Source organism: Talpa occidentalis, unplaced genomic scaffold (assembly GCF_014898055.3).
Source record: "Talpa occidentalis isolate TD23 unplaced genomic scaffold, MPIMG_talOcc4v2.1 talOcc4.17, whole genome shotgun sequence".
Lineage (NCBI taxonomy): Eukaryota > Metazoa > Chordata > Mammalia > Eulipotyphla > Talpidae > Talpa > Talpa occidentalis.
The window spans coordinates 23,561,491-23,580,937 of record NW_023601754.1 but is presented as its reverse complement, the minus strand read 5'-3'; the positions used below and the strand labels follow the sequence as shown (position 1 = coordinate 23,580,937).

The 19,447-nt window shown below is 52.6% G+C and overlaps 1 protein-coding gene and 1 non-coding gene across 2 annotated transcripts in view; one reads left to right on the top strand and one right to left on the bottom strand.

Annotated features, from left to right (window-relative positions):
- Positions 1-979: 979 nt before the first annotated feature.
- GPT2 (glutamic--pyruvic transaminase 2) overlaps positions 980-19,447 on the top strand; it is a 34,472-nt gene continuing 16,004 nt past the window's right edge. The window contains exons 1-5 of the mRNA XM_037516328.2: positions 980-1,239; positions 8,593-8,682; positions 10,727-10,835; positions 15,689-15,819; positions 17,898-18,141. Coding sequence (XP_037372225.1) covers positions 997-1,239; positions 8,593-8,682; positions 10,727-10,835; positions 15,689-15,819; positions 17,898-18,141 — 817 coding nt within the window. The 5' untranslated portion in view covers positions 980-996. The remainder of the gene's footprint in view (positions 1,240-8,592; positions 8,683-10,726; positions 10,836-15,688; positions 15,820-17,897; positions 18,142-19,447) is intronic.
- Positions 13,263-13,369, bottom strand: LOC119250581 (U6 spliceosomal RNA). The gene has a single exon (XR_005126322.1). It is a non-coding gene; the product is annotated as a U6 spliceosomal RNA (small nuclear RNA).

The following is a 19,447-nucleotide window of genomic DNA, read 5'->3' as shown; positions in this document are numbered from 1 at the left end:
ATTCGATACCTAGCAAGATAATAACTGCTACCTGGAGGGAAATAAAGAGATAAGGGACGTGGGGGAGGGCATCAATCGAGTGGTCTGAACAAGCCCGACTATCTGCCCCTTGAATTGTTATAAGGATTCCCTGAGATCCCGACGAGGAAACCTTAGTTCAGCCGGGGTAAGAGAGGCACTCAATCCCCAAATTCCCAAGCTCTACTTTCCAGCCCCCCCAGTCGAGCGAAGCAGCCACCGTGGGGCCCTAGATGATGAAACTCAGGGCGAGGACTACACCATCTCTCAGGCTGCGTCCTTGCAGGTATTGGGGGTAGGGAGGAGCGTGCCAGGAGGTGGATGCACCTCCATGGAGAAGCTGCAAATACATCTAAATTCTAACAAGGCTCAGGACAGCCCCGCCTGGTCCCTTCAGCCGGGACAAAGGGCCAGCCCACCTCCAGGGAGAGTCGGACCACCGCTCCCGCCTCCCGCCCTGCCCAGAGCGCACCAGCACGGGGCACTATGGGGTTTGTGGTTCGGCCACCGCCCCCACCTGCTCAGGAAGCAGACTAGAGAACTACAAGGCCCAGGAGCCCGCGGGCAGGTCCGGGGCGGGCTCTTGGGCGGTGGGTGTGCGAAGCGCAGGAGGCCGGGCGGTGCGGGCGCAGGGAGCTGGGATGCGGCTGCGGGCGCCAGAGCCGAGGCGCAGCTCCACACCCGCGCGCTAGCCGGGCGCAGCAGGGGGCTGCCGGCCGCGACAGGCACGTTGTGGGCATGCATTGGGCGCAGCCTTTGCAAAACTCGGCCATGCAGAGGCTTAGCTCTGCAGTGGAGGGTCCGAGTCCCCGGGGGATGGGCACCCAGCCGCGGATCCAGGCTGGCACTGCGAGCTTGCAAGAGCCCTTGGCTGGGTTTGGGGGCTGGGGAACCGGTGCCCGCCGGAGGCTGTGCGCGACGTGCCTGTTAAATCCCTCTCTTTTTTGTGTGACAAGGTTTCTCAGGGACAGGCGCGCCATGCACCGGGCGGCGGCGTTGGTCCGGCGGGGCTGCTGCCCCCGAACCCGGGGCCCATGGAGCCGTAGTCAGAGCAGCGCTGCTGCCGAGGCCTCGACCGTGCTCAAGGTGCGGCCCGAGCGGAGCCCGCGCGAGCGCATCCTGACGCTGGAGTCCATGAACCCGCAGGTGAAGGCGGTGGAGTACGCGGTGCGGGGACCCATCGTGCTCAAGGCGGGCGAGATCGAGATGGAGCTTCGGCGGGTGAGTTCCCCGGACGCAGGGCGGGCGGACTCGGGGAGACCAGGGGTGCTGATGTGGTGCGAGGGGAGGGGAGCAGTCTTGTCCCCTGCTGGGGTCTGCTCACCGGACTGTCTTCTACTCTGTGACCAGGTCCCCTTCCTGCCCTAAACTTGGCCAAAGCAAGAGAATGCCTTCCCTTCCCTTCACCCACTCGTGCCTTCAGGTCATCAGATACTGTTCACTTGTTGCATTGAATTATAATTATATTATAATGTGAGCGGCCAGTGCACATTATGTGGCAATCCTCCTACCCATATGGAGGCAAGATCCTTGGGGGTAAGGGGAGGGCCAAGCAGTAAAGAAATAAACAAGAGACTTCAGAGACTGAGTTAGTGCTTTGTGGAAAGAGGAATAGAGCAGGGGCGTGGGGGTGCTGGGTGGGATGAGGAGGAGGAGATTCCATTAGTAGGAAGGGAAGGATTCCAGAAGGCTATGAGGAGACCAGGTTTGTGCCCAAAGGGTGTGAGCAGCATCCTGCAGAATTCCTTCCTTTGGTCCCCCTCTGGAAACTTGGCCGACTGCCATCCCTGGTGGGTAGTCAGAAGCTTGGATCTTGGGAAGGTGGCCTGGGACTTTCTTTGTCTTGATGACTGGCCAACTGGACTCTAGGCTTGAGTTTGTAGCTGTGTGTAAAGTGACCACACTTTACACCAGGAGTGGTTTCTGCCTCCCTCCAACCTGGGTGGCTGTCTTGAATGTAAGGGATGCCCCTGTAGATTACTGGAACTCTCACCTGGCTGAACCTCAGGCGGAGTCAAGAGTAGTGCCAGAAAAGTAAACACTCCAAAGACATGTTAGATACCGATGAAATAGTCACCCAGCTGCTTGGTTGGGGCAGTTCTGACTCAGAATGGCTGTGGTGGGAAGGGGACAAGTTGGTAATTAGTGTCCCACAATCTTAGGAGTAAGCAGTGGTGGGATTAGAACATTTCACCCCGATTCCCTAAGGGACTCTGGGGTTTTGTTGATCTCATGGTCAGCCGAGACCTCATTGGGACACCCAGTTCTGCTGACTCAAAACAGTGAGCTGACCAAGTTAGAGTGCCATGTCCCCCTCTGACTCCTTGTAGGGCTAAGTTTAAATCTTGGCCTGCTGAAGGCCGGCTCAGTTTTTGTGCCTCCCTGGCCTAAGGTGGGCCAGGGGCAGAGAACACTGATTTTTCTGCTCTGTTCGTTTCTCTCTGGCCAATTGGAGCTGACCCCCCAGGAGACAACAGTCACCCTGTTAAACCAAAGCTGAGATGAAATTGTTCATGGTTTATCACTTTACAGTGATTTCTCTGGGTCCAGAGCTGCCAAGGGCCCCAGGGGTAACCACTACCTTTTATAAAGCAACAACTTGGGTGTGGGCTCTGAGAAGTATGAGGGTGGTTAGGACAATGTTTTTGCCTTCAGGGAGCTGACTGCCATATTGCTTCCTGGGCCAGGACCTCTATCACTCCTCCCCCAATTCTTTAGGGTTGTTGGGATTTTTTTTTTTTTAACATGCAGAGAAAATGTGACCACATTCCACATGGGAGCAGGGCTATGAGCAAGGACAGAAGGGTATAGGAAGTTCTGGGCACTTGGAGAAGAAATGGGTGTTGTTTGGAGAACACTGGCTGGCAGAGGGATGTGGGAGAGGAATGAGCCAAAAGGTGGGCTGAAGTCTTTTGTGCCAGACTCAGGACTTTGTGATGCCAAGTTTTGGTGGAAAGTGGGGAGTCAGGAAGGGTTTCTAACAGGGTATGACTTGATGCTTGAAGTGGACAGATTTCTTGGTCATTTGAGCCAGAGGCACCTTCTATTTCTGGGATAGATGCCCCCCACTCCCACATCTTGCCCTGGAGTTAGTGGGGATGTCCTTTCTGTACACCTACTTTTTCTGGTACTTTCATTCAAGCTCTTTCACAGGTTCTCTTCTGATTTTGTTTGAGTTGCCTGGCTCTAGTCACTGGAGACAGGAGCCCCGCCCAGCCAGTGTTGCCCGCCTTAAACCTTTCTTCCTTGGAAGCCAGCCTCTTTCCCACCTGCTTAAACAGTGCCCCTTCTGAGCCATTTCTTTTCTTTTCTTTCTTACTTTTTTTTTTTTTTTGGCTTGATTCAGCTTTCACAGCTTCGGTTTTTCTACCTCTGTTTTGATTCGGTTAGAGATGAGATGAGCAAGCATGTGCAGGGCGCGGAGTGACTTGGGGCGAATCGCAGATCCTCTCTGGGCTTTGGTGTAAAAAGAGAGACATGTTCTAGTGGATTTGTTCTAGTGGTTCCTCCCTGCCTGCATTTTGCCTCGTTGCCCTGCCACACCCTAGGTAGCTCTGTGTACTTCATGTTGTGGAATCGGCTCACCAGGTGCCCTAGGTGTTTAGCTGGACTAGTGGCTCGGCGTGTGACTTAGGGGTGGCTTGCCGTGTGACTTGGGGGTGGCTTGCCAGGCGAGTTTATCCTTGCTTTTCTGATAAGAGTGGAGAATGCTTGGGAGACTGAGGGAGGAGAAGAGGTGGGTTAAGTGGGTGTGGAAGGGCCATTTTCTCCTCTGGTCTGTGTTCTGTGAGGGAGGCTGTTTCTTCCTGACAGAAGCTGCAAAGGGAGAAACTCTCTTAGCTCTTCAGATTCTGGTGTTCATTGGGAGCAGCACTTAAAAATAAGCTGCAATTACTAGGATTTTGCAAAGATCTGTCAGTTCTTCCTCAACCTACTTTTCCCCTTATTCTATTGGGGGAGGGGAGGAGTTTGCATAAGTAGAGACAAGAATGGCTTGACTTCTAGTTGTAAAAGAACACACAACTGGGACAAAACATTCTGAAATGGAGGAGGAAATTGATCACTACAGTTAACTCAGAGTGCGCTGCATCCAAGCCCCGGTGAAAACAGGGTGCTGTAGCATACCTTACAGTTAGCTCAGGAACTGGATTAGAAATGCTGGACGTGCCAAGCACCACAGGTGAGATCTTATTGGTATTTCCTCTAGAATTTTGATGCTCCTCTAAAATAAACATATTTTTAGTGTAGACTTCCAATGGGAGTAACCCTCTACCCACCCACCCCACCCAGCCACCCTGGACCTACGTCTTGGACTTTGTTTTTAAGTGCCTTGGGCCTCAGGCAAGTCATTCCACTTTGGCCTTAGTTTGTTCTTCCAAACTGGGTCAGTTGATTTGTCCTCTAGACTCGTTTGAGATGTTATTGATGATGCTGTGAAGTGAAGCCCATCGGAATGCCAGAGTTTTTCTTCTCAAGCTAAGGAGAATTGCTTAGGGAGACACACCGAGGGACCCTGTTCCCTTGCTTTACTCCTGAGCCCCTGGGTGTGGGAACCTGCTCAGGGTCTCACTCTCTTCTGCTTGGGCCTTACCTTGCTGTCGTGAATTATCCTGTTTGGAGCTCATTCAGCTTTTTTTATTTTTTTTAAAAAAAAGATTTATTTATTTATTCATATAAGAACTGAGGTATAGGCCAGAGGTGTGCGTGTGGGGTTGAGAGGATTCATCAGAGACAGAGTGGGGAGCAGAACAGGCAGATCTACTGAGATACACTGCTGAGAAGAGCAGCAGGTGAGACAGGAGAGGTCTGCTGCACCATGTGGGTCAACTCCCTGGCCTGGGATTGAACTCATGCTGCAGTGGCTGTGGATAGCTTCATAGTGCTGTGACTTAACCCCTTGTACCACCAGGGAGGCCCTAATTCAGCTTCCATCCCTGCTTCTGCTCTGTAAGTCTCCACTTCTATGATTGACCCTCCCACTGTCACCCCTGAGCTCAGGAGCCTGCACCCAGCCTTCCTACCTTCAGTGGTTCGGAAACTCGGCCCTTGGTGGGCACCCACTTAATCTCTCAATTATGGTTGTGTATTGAGCTGTTTCTTCCAGTTTTGCTTGTCTTTCCAGAAGGGTTGGGGCTAAACCCCATGCTGAGTTTACTCACCTGTTCTCAGGGACTGTGGGGTCTTGTTGGTGTTTATCTCTGAGGCCTCCTTCTAGAGCTTTCTGTAAGACTTCCTGCCTGCCCGGTCCTGTCCAGGTCTTTGGGGTCTGTTCACAGGGTGCGCCTGGCCTGGGGGCTGCCTAGTCTTCTCCTTTCCCTGAGTCTACTTGTTATTCCTCAGCAGCCTGGGCTTTGATGGGTGGTGGTCTCCACGGCCTCGATCCCTCTTCTGATGGGGCTTGAGTGATCCGTCAGCACAGTAAGTCCTCACTCAGGATCATCTACAGGGTCTTAGAACTGTGACTTTAAGTCAAACAGTGTATGATGAAAACAAGTCCTCGAATAACATTCTTTCATTCTTGGCCAGGATGTTTTTTTCTCATCCACGTTATAACAAAATGACATTGTTTGAGGACCTGCTGTATTTGTTGAGTGAGAGGGAGGCTCCTGGGGAGTGACCATCCCTACCAAGCCCTCCTGCTTATGTGTGGCCTACAGTGACGGGAGCCATCTCGCTTGAGGAAATTGCTGTGCCCGTTAGAATCATGTGTCGTCTCCTGGACCCTCCCGGTGATGCTGGGCCTGTGAGCAGGGGATAACACCGATAACTTCTCTCCTCAAAGCTCTCAAGGATGCCATCCCTGGAGCTGTGGGCCTACTCCCCTGATCCCTACTTGAGCTGAATGGTGGAAAAGGAGCTCCACAGGGTAGGACCTTCTGTCAGTGCCCCACAGGGGGCAGCTGTAGGCAGGATTGTCCAGGGACATTAGACAAGGGGCTCTTGGAAGCTGTGAGAGAGAACTGGGGACCCTGTGTGCTACCTGGCTGGCTCCTGGAGGCTGGGCTAAGGCCAAGTCACCGTTGGGTGTGCCTGCCAGGCCTGTATGAGTCACTGTGGCAGAATCTTTGAATCTTTCCCAATCCCTGGAGACCTCAAGTACCTCAATGCCAAAGCCTCCCCCGAGCTGTCTCTTCTGTGTGGCCACCCTGGGCTGGGCAGGCTGATCTGCTTGCCCATTCAGGGATGCCATTTTCCCATCCCCCAGGCTCATTGGTCATAACAGTGTCTACCCAACCCAAGAGAAGAGATGCTGAGTGATCCCAGACTCATGGGCAGGCCCTGAAATGTGTGTGTATGTGTGCGTGCCTGTGCGCGCGCGTTGGGGGGTGACACATAGGAAAGAATATCAGGGCTCCACCCCAGGCATTATCCTCTCCCTGCATTGGGCTAGCCCAGGGCCTGCTGCAGGGTGTAGGTTCCTATCAAGGAATGGACTGTGCCCACACCATGGAATCACCTGAGTTCAGCTGGCCAGGCCTGGGCAATTCTGGCAGTTCAGTCAGGCTGACAGATGGCCCTGTGCCAGGAGCCCAGGCCAGTGCCAAGGGGTGGGTCAAGCCCGCCCCTTTGCACACAGTGACCGGGTCCCTCCCCCACTCCCAGCCTTCTTGGCTCCTGCTTGTGGGGTGAGCCCTGAGGCCACATGCCCTGCGGCCTGTCTCCAGGCTGCCCGCCCTCACCCTGTCCTAGCCCAGCAACAGAGAGCAGCACTGCCCCTGGACACTTGGGTTGCTTCTCTTATTGACCAGTCCTGAAGAACTGGATGGAAGGGCACAAGGGAATTAAAATGCTTCTCCTCTCTTGGGCCTCCCTGGTGGTGTAAGGGGTTGAGTCTCAGCACTATGAAGCTATCCGCAGCCACTGCAGTGCGAGTTCAATTGCTGGCCAGGGAGACACCCACATGGCTCAGTAGACCTCTCCTGACTCGCCCACTGCTCCCCTCAGCAGAGTATTTTAGTCGATCTGCCTGTTCTTTTCACCACTCTGTCTCTGGTGAATCCTCTCACATACACCGACCCCCCCCAACTCTGGCCTGTACCCCAGTTCTTGTATGCATAATAAATAAATCTTTTAAAAAAAGCCTTCTCCTCTCAACTTCCCCTGTTCCCAAACAGCTCTTGGAGACTCTTCATGCCCTGTTTATGCAGGTGCAGGGCCATTTCTGGTGTGCTTTCCACAGCCCCCAGGAAGCCTCTTCGCTCCAGAAGCAGCTGGAGAAAATTTGCATGGGAGATGCTTGGGGTGCAAGTGAAAAGTACTTGTTTGGCAGCTACTTTAAGCCCTTAAGCCCACTGGTTTTTGCTTAGGTTGATTTTTTTTTTTTTAAAAGATTTGTTTATTTATTTATTTATACAGGCACTGGGTACAGTCAGAAGCTCGGGAGGGTGAGAGAATTCACCAGAGCCAGAGCGGGGAGCAGAGCAGGCAGAGGGATCAAAGTACACTGCTGAGGGGAGCAGCAGGCGGCAGGAGAGGTCTGCGCGCCATGTGGGACCCTCAGCCGGTGGCCGGGAATCGAACCGGCGCGGCAGAGGCTGCGGGCAACTTCGCAGCCCAGCGCTCAACCACTGCGCCACTGGGGAGGCCCTGCTTAGGTTGATTTTATAAAGGAAAGTCTTCTAAAGTTGATTTTATTCACATACATTGTATCATATGGAGAAAAAGAAAAGTGTCAAAACCATAATTTTACACCTTCAAGATTTGTATCTGGGGTCCCTCTGGGGAAAGGGCTGCTGGAGACAGGAAGGTGACCAGGTTCCAGCCAGTCCACCACTCACTGCCCCTTCTTGCCTGCCACCTTCTTCCTCCACCATGACCCTTGAGACCTGGGGCCCATCCGGATTTGTAAGATGATATTTGTACACTGCCAAGTGCTTTCATAGCGCTTGACTCAGATAATCCTGTTAGCCGCCTTGGGAAGCCCTGGAACCTGCTGCTGAGTCTAACTCGTCCGGTGGCCAGTTCTAGGTTTATCAGGGAGCTGTGTGCAATTCCCACAGTCCCAGAGCCCCATAGTCCTCTGTCTGAACCACCTTTTCTCCTTTGTAGAGCATGGTGTCATTTAGTCACCTCCCCAGCAATGTCGGGGTCTCAGTACCTCCGTCTCTTTCCTGTGCTAAACACGTTGCTCAGACAGTGGCCTCAACTTTGCTCTTCAGCCAGTCTTTTCATCCCTGGTGCCTTTCTTTAAAAATATGAAAAATCAGTCCATATTCTGCATTTTGCAAAGTCAAGCTTGCCAGGAAATGATGGACTGAGAGACCCTACTGATCAGGGTCTTCCAGAAAAGGGAGGCCTCGGTGTCCCTGGCCATTTGCTTAGGCTGTGGAAGTGGAGATGCACTTGGGGGCAGGGAGCCCGGGAGCTATGGGATCCTCTCCCTGACATTTGTGGGTTCTGTTGCTGACCCCTGTCTCTCTCCCACGAGACCTGTGGGACCAGGCCTGTTAGGGGCTTGGCACTATGCCTGACACCCGGTAAGGCTCAAAATAGGGCTGCTTATTTTATCCTGTGGGAGCACTGTCTGTGGAATCCAGCCTCTAAGTAACCACCTGTTGCCTTCTCTCTGCTCAGGGTATCAAAAAACCGTTCACTGAGGTCATCCGTGCCAACATCGGGGATGCACATGCTATGGGGCAGCAGCCAATCACCTTCCTCCGACAGGTGAGCTGAGTCTTGGAGCACAGGGAAAGCAGGGAACTGGTGTGGTGCGACCAGCCTGCTTCTCTCATCTCTGCCTCCTGGCCTGTCCAGCCACCTCAGGACACAGCAGGCCCCAGAATCACACAAGGAGGTGGAGCAACAGCCCCCTCCAGTTCCTGATGTCCCTGGTCCTCTCCCTTACGCCTCCCCTTCCAAGGTTGCCTACAGTTCCTAGGCCGGCTCTGGGGTTGCTCTAGTGAACCCCAGGGGCTGCTCCTCTGTGTGCATGGTCTGGATGCTGAGTCTGGAACTTGGCTAGTGGGAGCATAGAGAGGTAGGCTGGAGACATAAATACCCAGGCGGCTGGGAGGTGGTGTGGGGATTCCAGAGGCAGCTTCCTGAGGGAGATGCCCCTATGTGAGTGTTGACTCTGCCACTCACCAGACGGGTGGCTGTGGGCCTGTGGGCACCAGAGCACTGACTTGGGGACTGTTTGGCACCTCAGGAAGGTGATGGGTGTAAGGGCCTCGACCCGGAACAGCCCGAGAGTGTGGCTGGTGGAGACCATTGTTAGCTGTGCTCTCCAGCTGCCTTGAAGTCATTACTCAGCTGGATATTGAGGTCTCAGGAGGCAGCTTTCAATGTTTGGGTTTGGCTCCAAGGATGCCACATGGGCTGGAACTGTAGGATTGGCAGACTGGCGGGGAAAGGAACTGGGAAGGGGATATTGCAGGGTGCCTGACCGGAGGCCGCACACCAGCTGTGGTGAAAAAGTTTTCTTGGGAAGCAGGGTGGGGACCTGCTTTGGAGAAAAACATGGCCCTTGGGTGACTAAGGGTCAGAAGCTGGGTCAGAGAGGGAAGCTGAACACCCCAGTCCCCTTTCCCCTGTCCTGTCTCCTGCTGCAGAGGCAGCCCAGCCCCTCCTTTGGGTACATGCTCTCCAGCCCTGCAGGGAGTTTGCACAGGGTATGGGGGGAAGAGACCCAAGGAGTGTCCACAGTGCCTCCCTCCTGTGGCCACCGCTGCTGACCTCGGAAGCATGCTAGTCCCCCATGATTATCTGACACCCCAAGCTGGGCCCAAGATGGGGAAATGGATCACTGTCAACAGGGAAAAGGGGAGACCAATAAGTCAGCTCTGCCAGGGAAGTGGAAATGGATGGAGGTCAGAGGGCTGGAGTTGTCCTGGAAACTTGTTCTGGAAGTGCACCGCTCTGGAGGGGAGAGGTTGAGAAGGGCCTCTCTTGGCAGAGGCTCACCCTACATGCCTGGTGCTTTGGGTGTGAACACTGTCCTGTGGCCCCAGCCTCACCCAGCTATGCTGGACAACTCCAGCCCTCACCATCTCTTCTGACCTTCACAAATGCCCCTGGAGGAGGGCAGGCCAGGTCACTGCCCGTTGTCCGCTAGTGCCCACCTGAAGTCAGCCAGCGGGTGTCAACACTGTGAGCCCCAGCTCCTCCATGCCCCTGGCACGGCATGAGCTGCCGGCTTAGACTTGCCCGGTGAGCTGCAGTTTACTGGCACTTTTGCAAACATTTCCTTCTTTAATCTTATTAATTTGTGAGGTTAGGGTGATTTTCTTTGTTACAGAAACAAGAAAGCTGGCCTGATTTTCAGTTATGGCCGGGAAGCAGGGAGGAGGTTAGCCAGGGGCCCTAGGGAGGGAGCTGAGGGGGCTCTGAGGTCCTCTCCTGCCTCCTTGGTTCACCTGCCTGCTCAGCCCAGGCACCTGCTCCCTGTCCTTATGGCCTTGGCCACACGAGCTGCTGTCCTTCGTGTATGAACTGGGGCTAGTGCCTCAGTGGCCTCCTCTTTTGACAGCACACCCTTGGGCTCCAAGCCCACCCGAGTCATGATGCACCCCACCTCTTACCACCTCCCCTTCTGCTGCAGACTACCCAGGTTCCCCCTCTCTCACTCCAGTCCTCTTAGAGAGGTCTGCTACCCCTGCCCCTCAGAGTTGTCTTCCTTGCTCTGTCTCCTGCCCAGTGTCCCTCATGCTCCTCCCGGGGCTCCAGGGTAGAGGGTACTGGGAGCCCAGCCTCGCCTCTGTTCCCCCAGGTGATGGCACTCTGCACATACCCAAACCTGTTGGACAGCCCCAGCTTCCCAGAAGATGCTAAGAAACGAGCCCGGCGGATCCTGCAGGCTTGTGGCGGGAACAGCCTGGGTGAGGCCCCGACTTTGCCCGGTCCTGGGGGTGTGAAGTGAACATGTGTGCTCAGTGTGGGCCTAGGCGCCACCTGCGTGGAGGCTGTGCCTGCGAGTGACTGTGTGTGGGGTGGTGGCCGTGCAGAGTAAATGCAACGTAGTGTTCCTCTTCTGCCCGTGCTCTTCTGTGTTAGCCTCCTGTGTGCTGAGCCCGGGAGACCAATCAGTGGGGGAACTTGGGGCACAATTTTGGTCTTATACCCGCAGCCACTTCCACCGCTGAGCCTTCCATCACGGCAGAAGGGTTCACGGGGATTGGCCTCGCGGGAGCGGGAGGCCAGTGTTCAGCATCCTGCCTCTCTATGCCCCCAGCTCTGGACACACGTCCCACGTTGGGGGGGTGGCAGTCAGTCATTGGGGAAGGAAGTGCTGCAAGATGCCCCAGCCCTCTTGTGATGGCTTCATTCAGACTGTCCGGTCTCCCATTTCATTGCCTCCCATCACCCCGCCTCTGCTCCTCGTTGCTGGGGGCCCGGGCGCTGCCTAGGAGGGGAGCACACCAAGCACCAGAGGCCTCCATGGACCTGGAATTTGGCCCCTGCAGATGCGAAAATGATATTCTCTCTCCTTCCCTGCTGGAGGTAGAGTTTCAGCCCCCAGGCCTCTGGCTCATTGCTCTCATCTTTTTTCTGTTTGTTTTTGCCTCATTTATTCACCCAGCGCCTCCACAGGGCAACCAGCTTCCCCTGCCCTGAGGAAAATGGTTGTTCTTGGTGCTTTTTTAGGATATGCACCTAAATGTTTCAGAAGGTAGGACAGGGAGTCCCATGGCTTCCTCAGTAAGGGGTCAGCCACCCTTGGCCTCTCTGACATCTCCTCCCTCCTTCCTCCCCTTCTCGGCTCTGCCCTTCATCAAGAGCCCTAGGCTAAACTTCCTGGCTGTGGCCACCCAACCAGCCCCCTGTCTCAGTCTGGACAACTGTTCTTAATGGTGTCCTAATCAGGTAGGTTGCAGGACCTGGATTTCCTGCGTGTCAGCCAGGATGCGGTGTGGGTCAGCACCTTCTGTGGCAAGAGCTAAGGCATGAGCTGGCAGAGCAACCGACAGGCTGGAGGCTTGTTTTCCAAGCTCCAGATCCTCCTGCACCCATGGTGCAGCCCAGAGGACAAAGGACTTCTCAAATAACTCGGGCAGTGGGCCTGAGACTCTTGGAAGCCACAACCAAGAGGCGGGGCGGAGGTGTTGGCCTTCTGTGTGTCTGATGTGAATGTCTGGAGGAGGCTGGGGGAGTCTTTGTTTCACTTACTAAGCTTAGTCAACAGGATTTTGCAACTCTGTGTCAGTCAGGGCTGGGAATGGGTTGGGAGGCCATTGTTCCTGCCAGTCCCTTCTTGGGGTAGTATAGCAAGAGAACATTTGGCCTGTGGGGTTTGGGAGACCTGCCCTGAGTTCTCTCTGAGGATTTTGTGAACACAGGTGAGGCCTCTGAGCTGCCCTCCTCATCCTGGCTCTAGAAGTACTTTGTACTCACCCTGGGCTTGCAAGGAAGGTTGACAATTTGCAGAAGTCTCTTGTCAGGTGTGGAGAAGCCCCACCCATGGGGGTCATGACCAGGCCCTGCCCATTGCAGGGGTGACACGTGTCTTGACCTGTGACCTGAGTGGTGAGGGGTGGTGCTTTCTGTCAGCTAAGCCTTGGGCGGCTGGGACCTGCCCAGGGAAGTAAGAAATGGAAAGTGTTCGTGTGCCCCAGGATGACTCTAATCCAAGTGTGGTTACTGAAAATTTACTTGAGATCTTTGAGCTCACCTAGACATGAGCTCACCTTCCCATCGTGCCCTTTAAAATGATTTCTTACTAGAACCTCATTTGTTGTGTTTGATGAGTAATTTGGTTCTCACATTATGTTCTAGATCTTTTTTTTTTTTAAATTTTATTTATTTATACAAGCACTGGGTACAGTCAGAAGTGTGGGAGGGTGAGAGAATTCACCAGAGCCAGAGCGGGGAGCAGAACAGGCAGAAGGACCGAAGTACACTGCTGAGGGGAGCAGCGGGCGGCAGGAGAGGTCTGCGCGCCATGTGGGACCCTCCTCCGGTGGCCGGGGAGCAGCCGGGGATCGAACCGGTGCTGCAGAGGCTGCGGGCAGCTTCGCAACCCAGCGCTCAACCGCTGCGCCACTGGGGAGGCCCATGTTCTAGATCTTGAGTAGGATATTGAGTTGAACTCTAGATTCCCCATAGGGGAAGAGGGAGATGGAGAAACCCAGGGGCCCTCATTCAGTGCCTCCCTGAGCACACACTGTGTCCCAGGCACTGTCGATTGTTGTCGTTGCTGAGAACATAGGTGAACCAGCCAGATGGTGCCTATGCTTGTGAAGCACACCATCAGATTTGGGAGAAACAAATATATATTTTTATTTTTTTTATTTTTTTATTTTTTTTTTTTAAATATGGAACGCTTCACGAATTTGTGTGTCATCATTGCGCAGGGGCCAGGCTAATCTTCTCTGTATCGTTCCAATTTTAGTATATGTGCTGCCGAAGCGAGCACACAAATATATATTTTTAAAAGATTAATATTTATTTATGCATACAAGAACTAGGGTGCAGGCCAGAGGTGGGGGGCGGGGGCTGTGGTGAGAGGTTTCACCACAGACAGAGTGGGGAGCAGGACAGGCAGACTGACTGAAATACACTGCTGAGGGGAGCAGCGGCCAGACAGGAGAGGTCTGCTGCACCATGTGGGTAGCTCCCCGGCCGGCCTAGAATCAAACTCATGCTGCAGAGGCTGCCAATAGCTTCACAGAGCTGTGCTTAACCCCGTGTACCACCTGGGAGGCCTGTAGATCTGAGCTTTGAAGGACAGATATGCTTTGAAGCATAACATGAAACCTGAAGGAAAAGGGTGGGAGGTCATTGGGCAAAGCCAAAGGGAGGCTGCCAGTTGGTGGACACCTGGGAATTTAAGGAAGCTGGTGCACTCAGAGCAAGGAGAGGAGACTGGGCGAGTGGAATGGAGTGGAGGGAAAGGTGCTGAAAGAAGGCAAAGGGAAATATGGGGCGTTAGAAAGTTTCTGAGTACAGGAACTCAGTAATACCAAATAAGTCACCCAGTGGAGAAAGGAATTTGTTACACCAACATTTGAACTTCACGACTTTTTTTTTTTTTTTTTTAAGATTTATTTATTCATGCATACAAGCACCGGGGTACAGGCCAGATGCACAGGAGGGTGAGAGGATTCACCAGAGACAGAGTGGGGAGCAGAACAGGCAGACTGACGAAATACACTGCTGAGGGGAGCAGCAGGCGAGACAGGAGAGGTCTGCCGCGCCATGTGGGATTCTCGCCGACCAGCAGGGATTGAACCAGCACCACAGAGGCTGTGGACAACTTCACAGCACTGCGCTCAACCGCCTGCACCACCAGGGAGGCCCACGACTTTTTAATTTACAAAATATTTCAAATGTATTACAGTACCCCAAATTACAACAAAGGATGCAGACTTAATCCATTAATGTTTGTCACTTGAGCCTTAGAGAGCTGAGCCAGCCTTCCTTCTCTCCCACCCCCATTTTACAGTTGGTCACAGGGTGAGGCCAATGCTGCACAGAGAGGCTGAGGCAGAAACCCAGCAGCTGCTCTTTGAGTCAGCATGTTAAACCTAGTACCTCGGAGTGCTGGGCCTGAACTGATGTGCTCAGAGGCTCTGGGAAGAACCAGCTGCTTTCTAGAGCCCCATCATACCTGCCAATGTTGGTTTGGCAATAACCTTGGAAGGAATAGGCTGGTTTTCTTTAAATGTAATATAAGATTCCAGTGGTATAGAGTGAAAAATCTGCCTCCCACCTCTGGCCCCAGCCTTCTGATTCACTTATTCAGAGAAATCACCTCACCAGTTTGTCTTCTTCAAGAGGGATTTTATGTATGTACAAGGATATATTTCCAATTAAAAAAAAAAAAACACAAATAGTGGCCTGATATTAGGGGGAAACAAACTTTCTTATTGAGGTATTACAGACACGCAGTAGGATGCATAAATATTTATGTGCAATTTGAATAATCTTTGCAAATGTACACACTTGTCTCAGCCTCACCCACATCAAGGTATTGAACCTTTCCAGCACCCCAGAAGGCTCTGCTGTGCCTCTGTAGTCAATACTTCCACCCCAGAGTAGTCACCACTGGGCTAACTTCTAGCACATTAGCTTTCCCTGTTTTTGAACTTCATTTTGACAAGGTCTGGATTACAGTCCTAAATGGCAGTCAGAGGATATTGTGGACATGGGTGGTGATAGGAGGGTTCATGCCCAGCAGCCCCAGGGGTCTGGTTAGTGCTAGTCAGGGTTCCCGACTCCTAGCCCGGCAAATGGTACCATTTGGGGTTTACACATTCCCTCTGGTTCTCTGGAGCCATGTGTAGGAGTGGACTTATCCTAGCTATGACTTACATTGTCATAGAACATATATAATCCCAGAAGAATAGGTGAAATGGGGATGTGCCCCATCCGACCAACTAGAAGCCAGAGCCTTGAATAATGCTTGACATCTAGTAGGTTCTCAGTAGATATTGGGTGAATGAGTGGATGGGTGTGTGAGTGAATGAGCAGATGGGCAGATGGGTGGGCAGACGGATAGATGGATGAGTGAGTGGGTAGATAAGTGGGTGGATGGATAGATGAGAGGATGGGTAGATGGTGCCCAGATGGGAGGCTAAGCAACTTGCCACAGTGAAAAGCCTAGGGTAATGGGAGTTTGGATCCTACCTGAGACCTCCCTAGTCTTTTCCCTTCTAGTAAATGACATGGTTGTCACCAGCTATGGAGCCAGACCTTGTGCCTGCAGTCACTTGTCTCACTTGCTCTCTTACAGGATCTTACAGTGCTAGCCAGGGCGTCAACTGCATCCGAGAAGACGTGGCTGCCTATGTCACCAGGAGAGATGGCGTGCCTGCGGACCCAGACAACATTTACCTAACCACCGGAGCTAGCGATGGCATTACTGTACGTGTGCGGGAGGCCCGTCATGAGCCTGTGTTCACCCTTATGAAGAACAGCCTTGCATGTTAGGGCCAAACATGTGAGCCTGCTTGCGGGGAAACAGGCCTGGGGTGGAGAGGTGGGTGGCCAGAGGGGGCCCTCTGGCTCCTGCTGTCTACCCTGCCATGGTCCTTGGCGCATTCAGTCTTCTGAACTCTAGTACTGCTGCAGCCTCAGTTTCCCTCCAGTAGGTCTAGTCAGAAAGGGTTCGGGAGGGTGTCCCTCTTTCTGGTGGCATGGGCCTGTCTCACTCAGCATTGCTAGTGTTGCTTCTCCCCTGGGCACTGGGGTGCCAGGGAGCCAAACACGTTTGGTCTCCATTTACACGCTGGTGCTGAAGCACACTGCCATTACTAAATCATTGGTGAGGGGCAGAGTTACCAGAAATGGGCTGGGGCAGCAGAATGGGGCTCTGAGTCCTGCAGGGCTTTAGGCCACAGTGAGGACTGTGTGGTTGGCCTGAGAGCACTAGGAAGCCAGTGAAGGGTGTGGTTTATCAGTTTTAACTTTGGCAGTGAGGTGACGCTTAGGAAGTGAAGGAAGAGGTGATGTGGGCAGGGGTGCTGTTGAGGATGTAAGAAGAGGCTCGGGGTCAGGGTCACTTAGCAGGGGGAGTCTGGGATCCAGGCTTGCAGGCACTTGTGGCCTCTGCCCATTGCAGGCTGTGCTGTCTGGTGTTCTGCCCAGGGAGCAGCTGGGCTCTTTCCATTGCACCACACTCCTCGCAGTACCTGGTGGGTACTGGTGCCACCTGCTCACTCTCCCTACGCGGAGCCAGTGCTGTGATTCCTACTTTCTTAGGGTTATCTTTGTGTCTCCTGACCTCAAAGGCTGTTGTTTTGGTATTTGTTGAGTGCTTCAATCCTTTTCAAAGCCTTTCAAGTGCATTACATTCTGTTTGGAGCCCAGAGACAGCAAGCGGCCTGCCTGCTTTTAGTCGGCTTCAGTGACATTTGTGCTGGAGCGTTGAGGCTCCAGTCTGCAGCCACAGCATCTTTTATGTGGTCTGCTGTCAGAACTGTGCTGTGTTCTGCTGTCAGGGCCTCCATCCAGTCCTGGAGAGGCCTGGGCAGGCAGAGGTCCTGTAGGAGCCGGGAGATGCCTTCTTACTGAAAAGAATCGAGTCATTGAGTTATTCAGTCTCGTGGCGATCTTGTAGCAAGGGAACTGAACCTGAGAAAGGACCTCAGCCCTTGTGTAAGCGGGGAAGTCTCCGAGAAGAGGGCTTTGGCTTATTAATTCAATGAATAAGTGCCACCTCTACCAGTTCTCCCAGGACTCCCACGCGCCCTGCCCACTCAGCTTTGGAAACGGGTGGAAGCGCCACCTGGTGGTAGTAGATGAGTATTTATCCCATTGCAACAATGCTCTCTTGTGCAGGGGTCTTCCCAAAGTCGGGCACAGGTAATTTACTGACCAGAGTACTGAGCCCCATCCCAGCCATTTGGAATGAGTTTCAGGGGTGAAGTCAGAATAATTCTGAGAAAGGCCAGTTTGCAGAGCACTGCTTTAGTTCTCTTTAGAAAGAATTGAGTCTTCACATGCCAAGTACTGTGTTAAGAACTTTTTCTTTTTTTTTAAAGATTTATTTATTTAGGCATACAAAAATTGGGGTGTAGGCCAGAGGTGCAGGGGGTGAGAGGATTCACCAGAGACAGAATGGGGAGAAGAACAGGAAGATCTACTGAAGTACACTGCTGAGGGGAGCATCGGGCTAGACAGGAGAGGTCTGCTGCACCATTTGGGTAGCTCCCTGGCTGGGGATTGAACTCATGCTGCAGTGGCTGTGGGTAGTTTCATAGTGCTGTGTCTTAACCCCTTGAGCCACCAGGGAGGCCCCTGTGTTAAGAATTTAAAACAGTTTATGTTGCTCAGTCCTCACAGCCGATCTCATTTTATAGATAAGGAAAGTAAGACTGGGAGGAAGCCTTGTTTAGGGCTGCAATGAAGGCAGGCTGTGGGGTGGCTGGGGCCAGGCTGGAGTCAGCCCTTGAGGCGAGGGGAGTCGCGCTGACACTGTAGATGTGACTTCTCGGTTGCAGACAATCCTGAAAATCCTGGTCTCTGGGCGTGGCAAGTCGAGGACGGGGGTGATGATCCCCATCCCGCAGTATCCCCTCTACTCAGCGGTCATCTCTGAGCTCAACGCCATCCAGGTGAACTATTACTTGGACGAGGACAACTGCTGGGCTTTGAATGTGAACGAGCTCCGGCGGGCGGTGCGGGAGGCCAAAGAGCACTGTGACCCCAAGGTGCTGTGCATCATCAACCCTGGGAATCCCACAGGTTTGCACTTCACTTCCTTACTAATTCTTTGGGGCGCGGCAGCTGGTTCAATGCATGCCTAAACACCAATGAGTTAAGAAGTAATGCAAAGTCCTCTCTTTGTTCCCAATTTCCCAATCCAATTCCAGATTTGGTAACATAAAGCTATTAAATTTGCCTCAGGCCACCTTGGCTGATGAGCAAATGCAGGCATTCTGTTGGTCAGGGTTGTATTGTTCAAAGACCAGTTTTTTCCTGTTCTCACATTGGCAAAGTATCCCCTCCTTGAGGTCACTCACACAAACTGTCACCAGTAATCCCTGGCTCCTTGTTTGAGACTCGCTCCTTGTTTTTCTGAACCAATTTCCAGGATGCTGGTGTATGCATTTTTTGTTTTCTTTGACACGACATTGCTGTGTACTTTGAGACCTGAGAAGGAAATGCCATATTAAAAACAAAAGCAAACAAACCCAAAAACCTGTTTCTGCAAGTTATAAAACACTCTTAATTTTGCATCTTTTTTTTTTGTTTTTTTTTAAAAAAAAAAAAACAACAACAAAGAGCACAGTCCTGCCTGTTTTGATCTTTCTGGGCTGCTGGCTTCCTATACCCCCAATGCTGTTTGGATGCAGAGAACAAGGGCTCCTCTCTCCTCCTTTGTTGAGATAAATTGGGTCAGGGCCAAAATGCGTTGGAGTTAATTGTGGAATCTGCTTCTCGGGAACATCGAATGATGCTTTAATCAGCTGAAAGCACCACTTGAATTCCTGAGTGCAGAAAATGGGTGCATCTGGCTGGAACACTGGTTTATTTACCCCATCTTGGGGGAAGGGATGAAAGATTCTAACCATGATGCAGTAGGAAAATGATCTACAGCTGGCTTGCACATTAGAATCACAAAGGGAGCTTTTAAAAAGTCCCAGAGGCCAGGTCACATCCCAGAATCTCTGGGGACAGTGGCCCTGGCAGCAATAATTCTATGCAGCTGAGGGTGAGAACCATTGCTTTTGCTTGTTAAGAACCAGAATTCTGTGCCCACTCCTGGAAATTCTGCTGGGCTGGGCTCAAGGATTTATATTTCTAACAAGCTGCCAGGTGGTGCCGATGCTACCAGCCCTGGAACCGCACTTGTAGCCAAGTCCTCCATCTTACTCCGGACACCTAGTTTGTATTGGAGAGCCTGCTATTCCTGACCAGGTGTTTACATAAATCTTTACCTGGTGTCTGGGAAGAAATGACTGCACCACAGACTTTCCTGTTTTAGTCAAAGGATTCGTGTAAGTGTATGCTAGGGTAAATCATTTTAAAAAGTTATGAGTTGACAGAG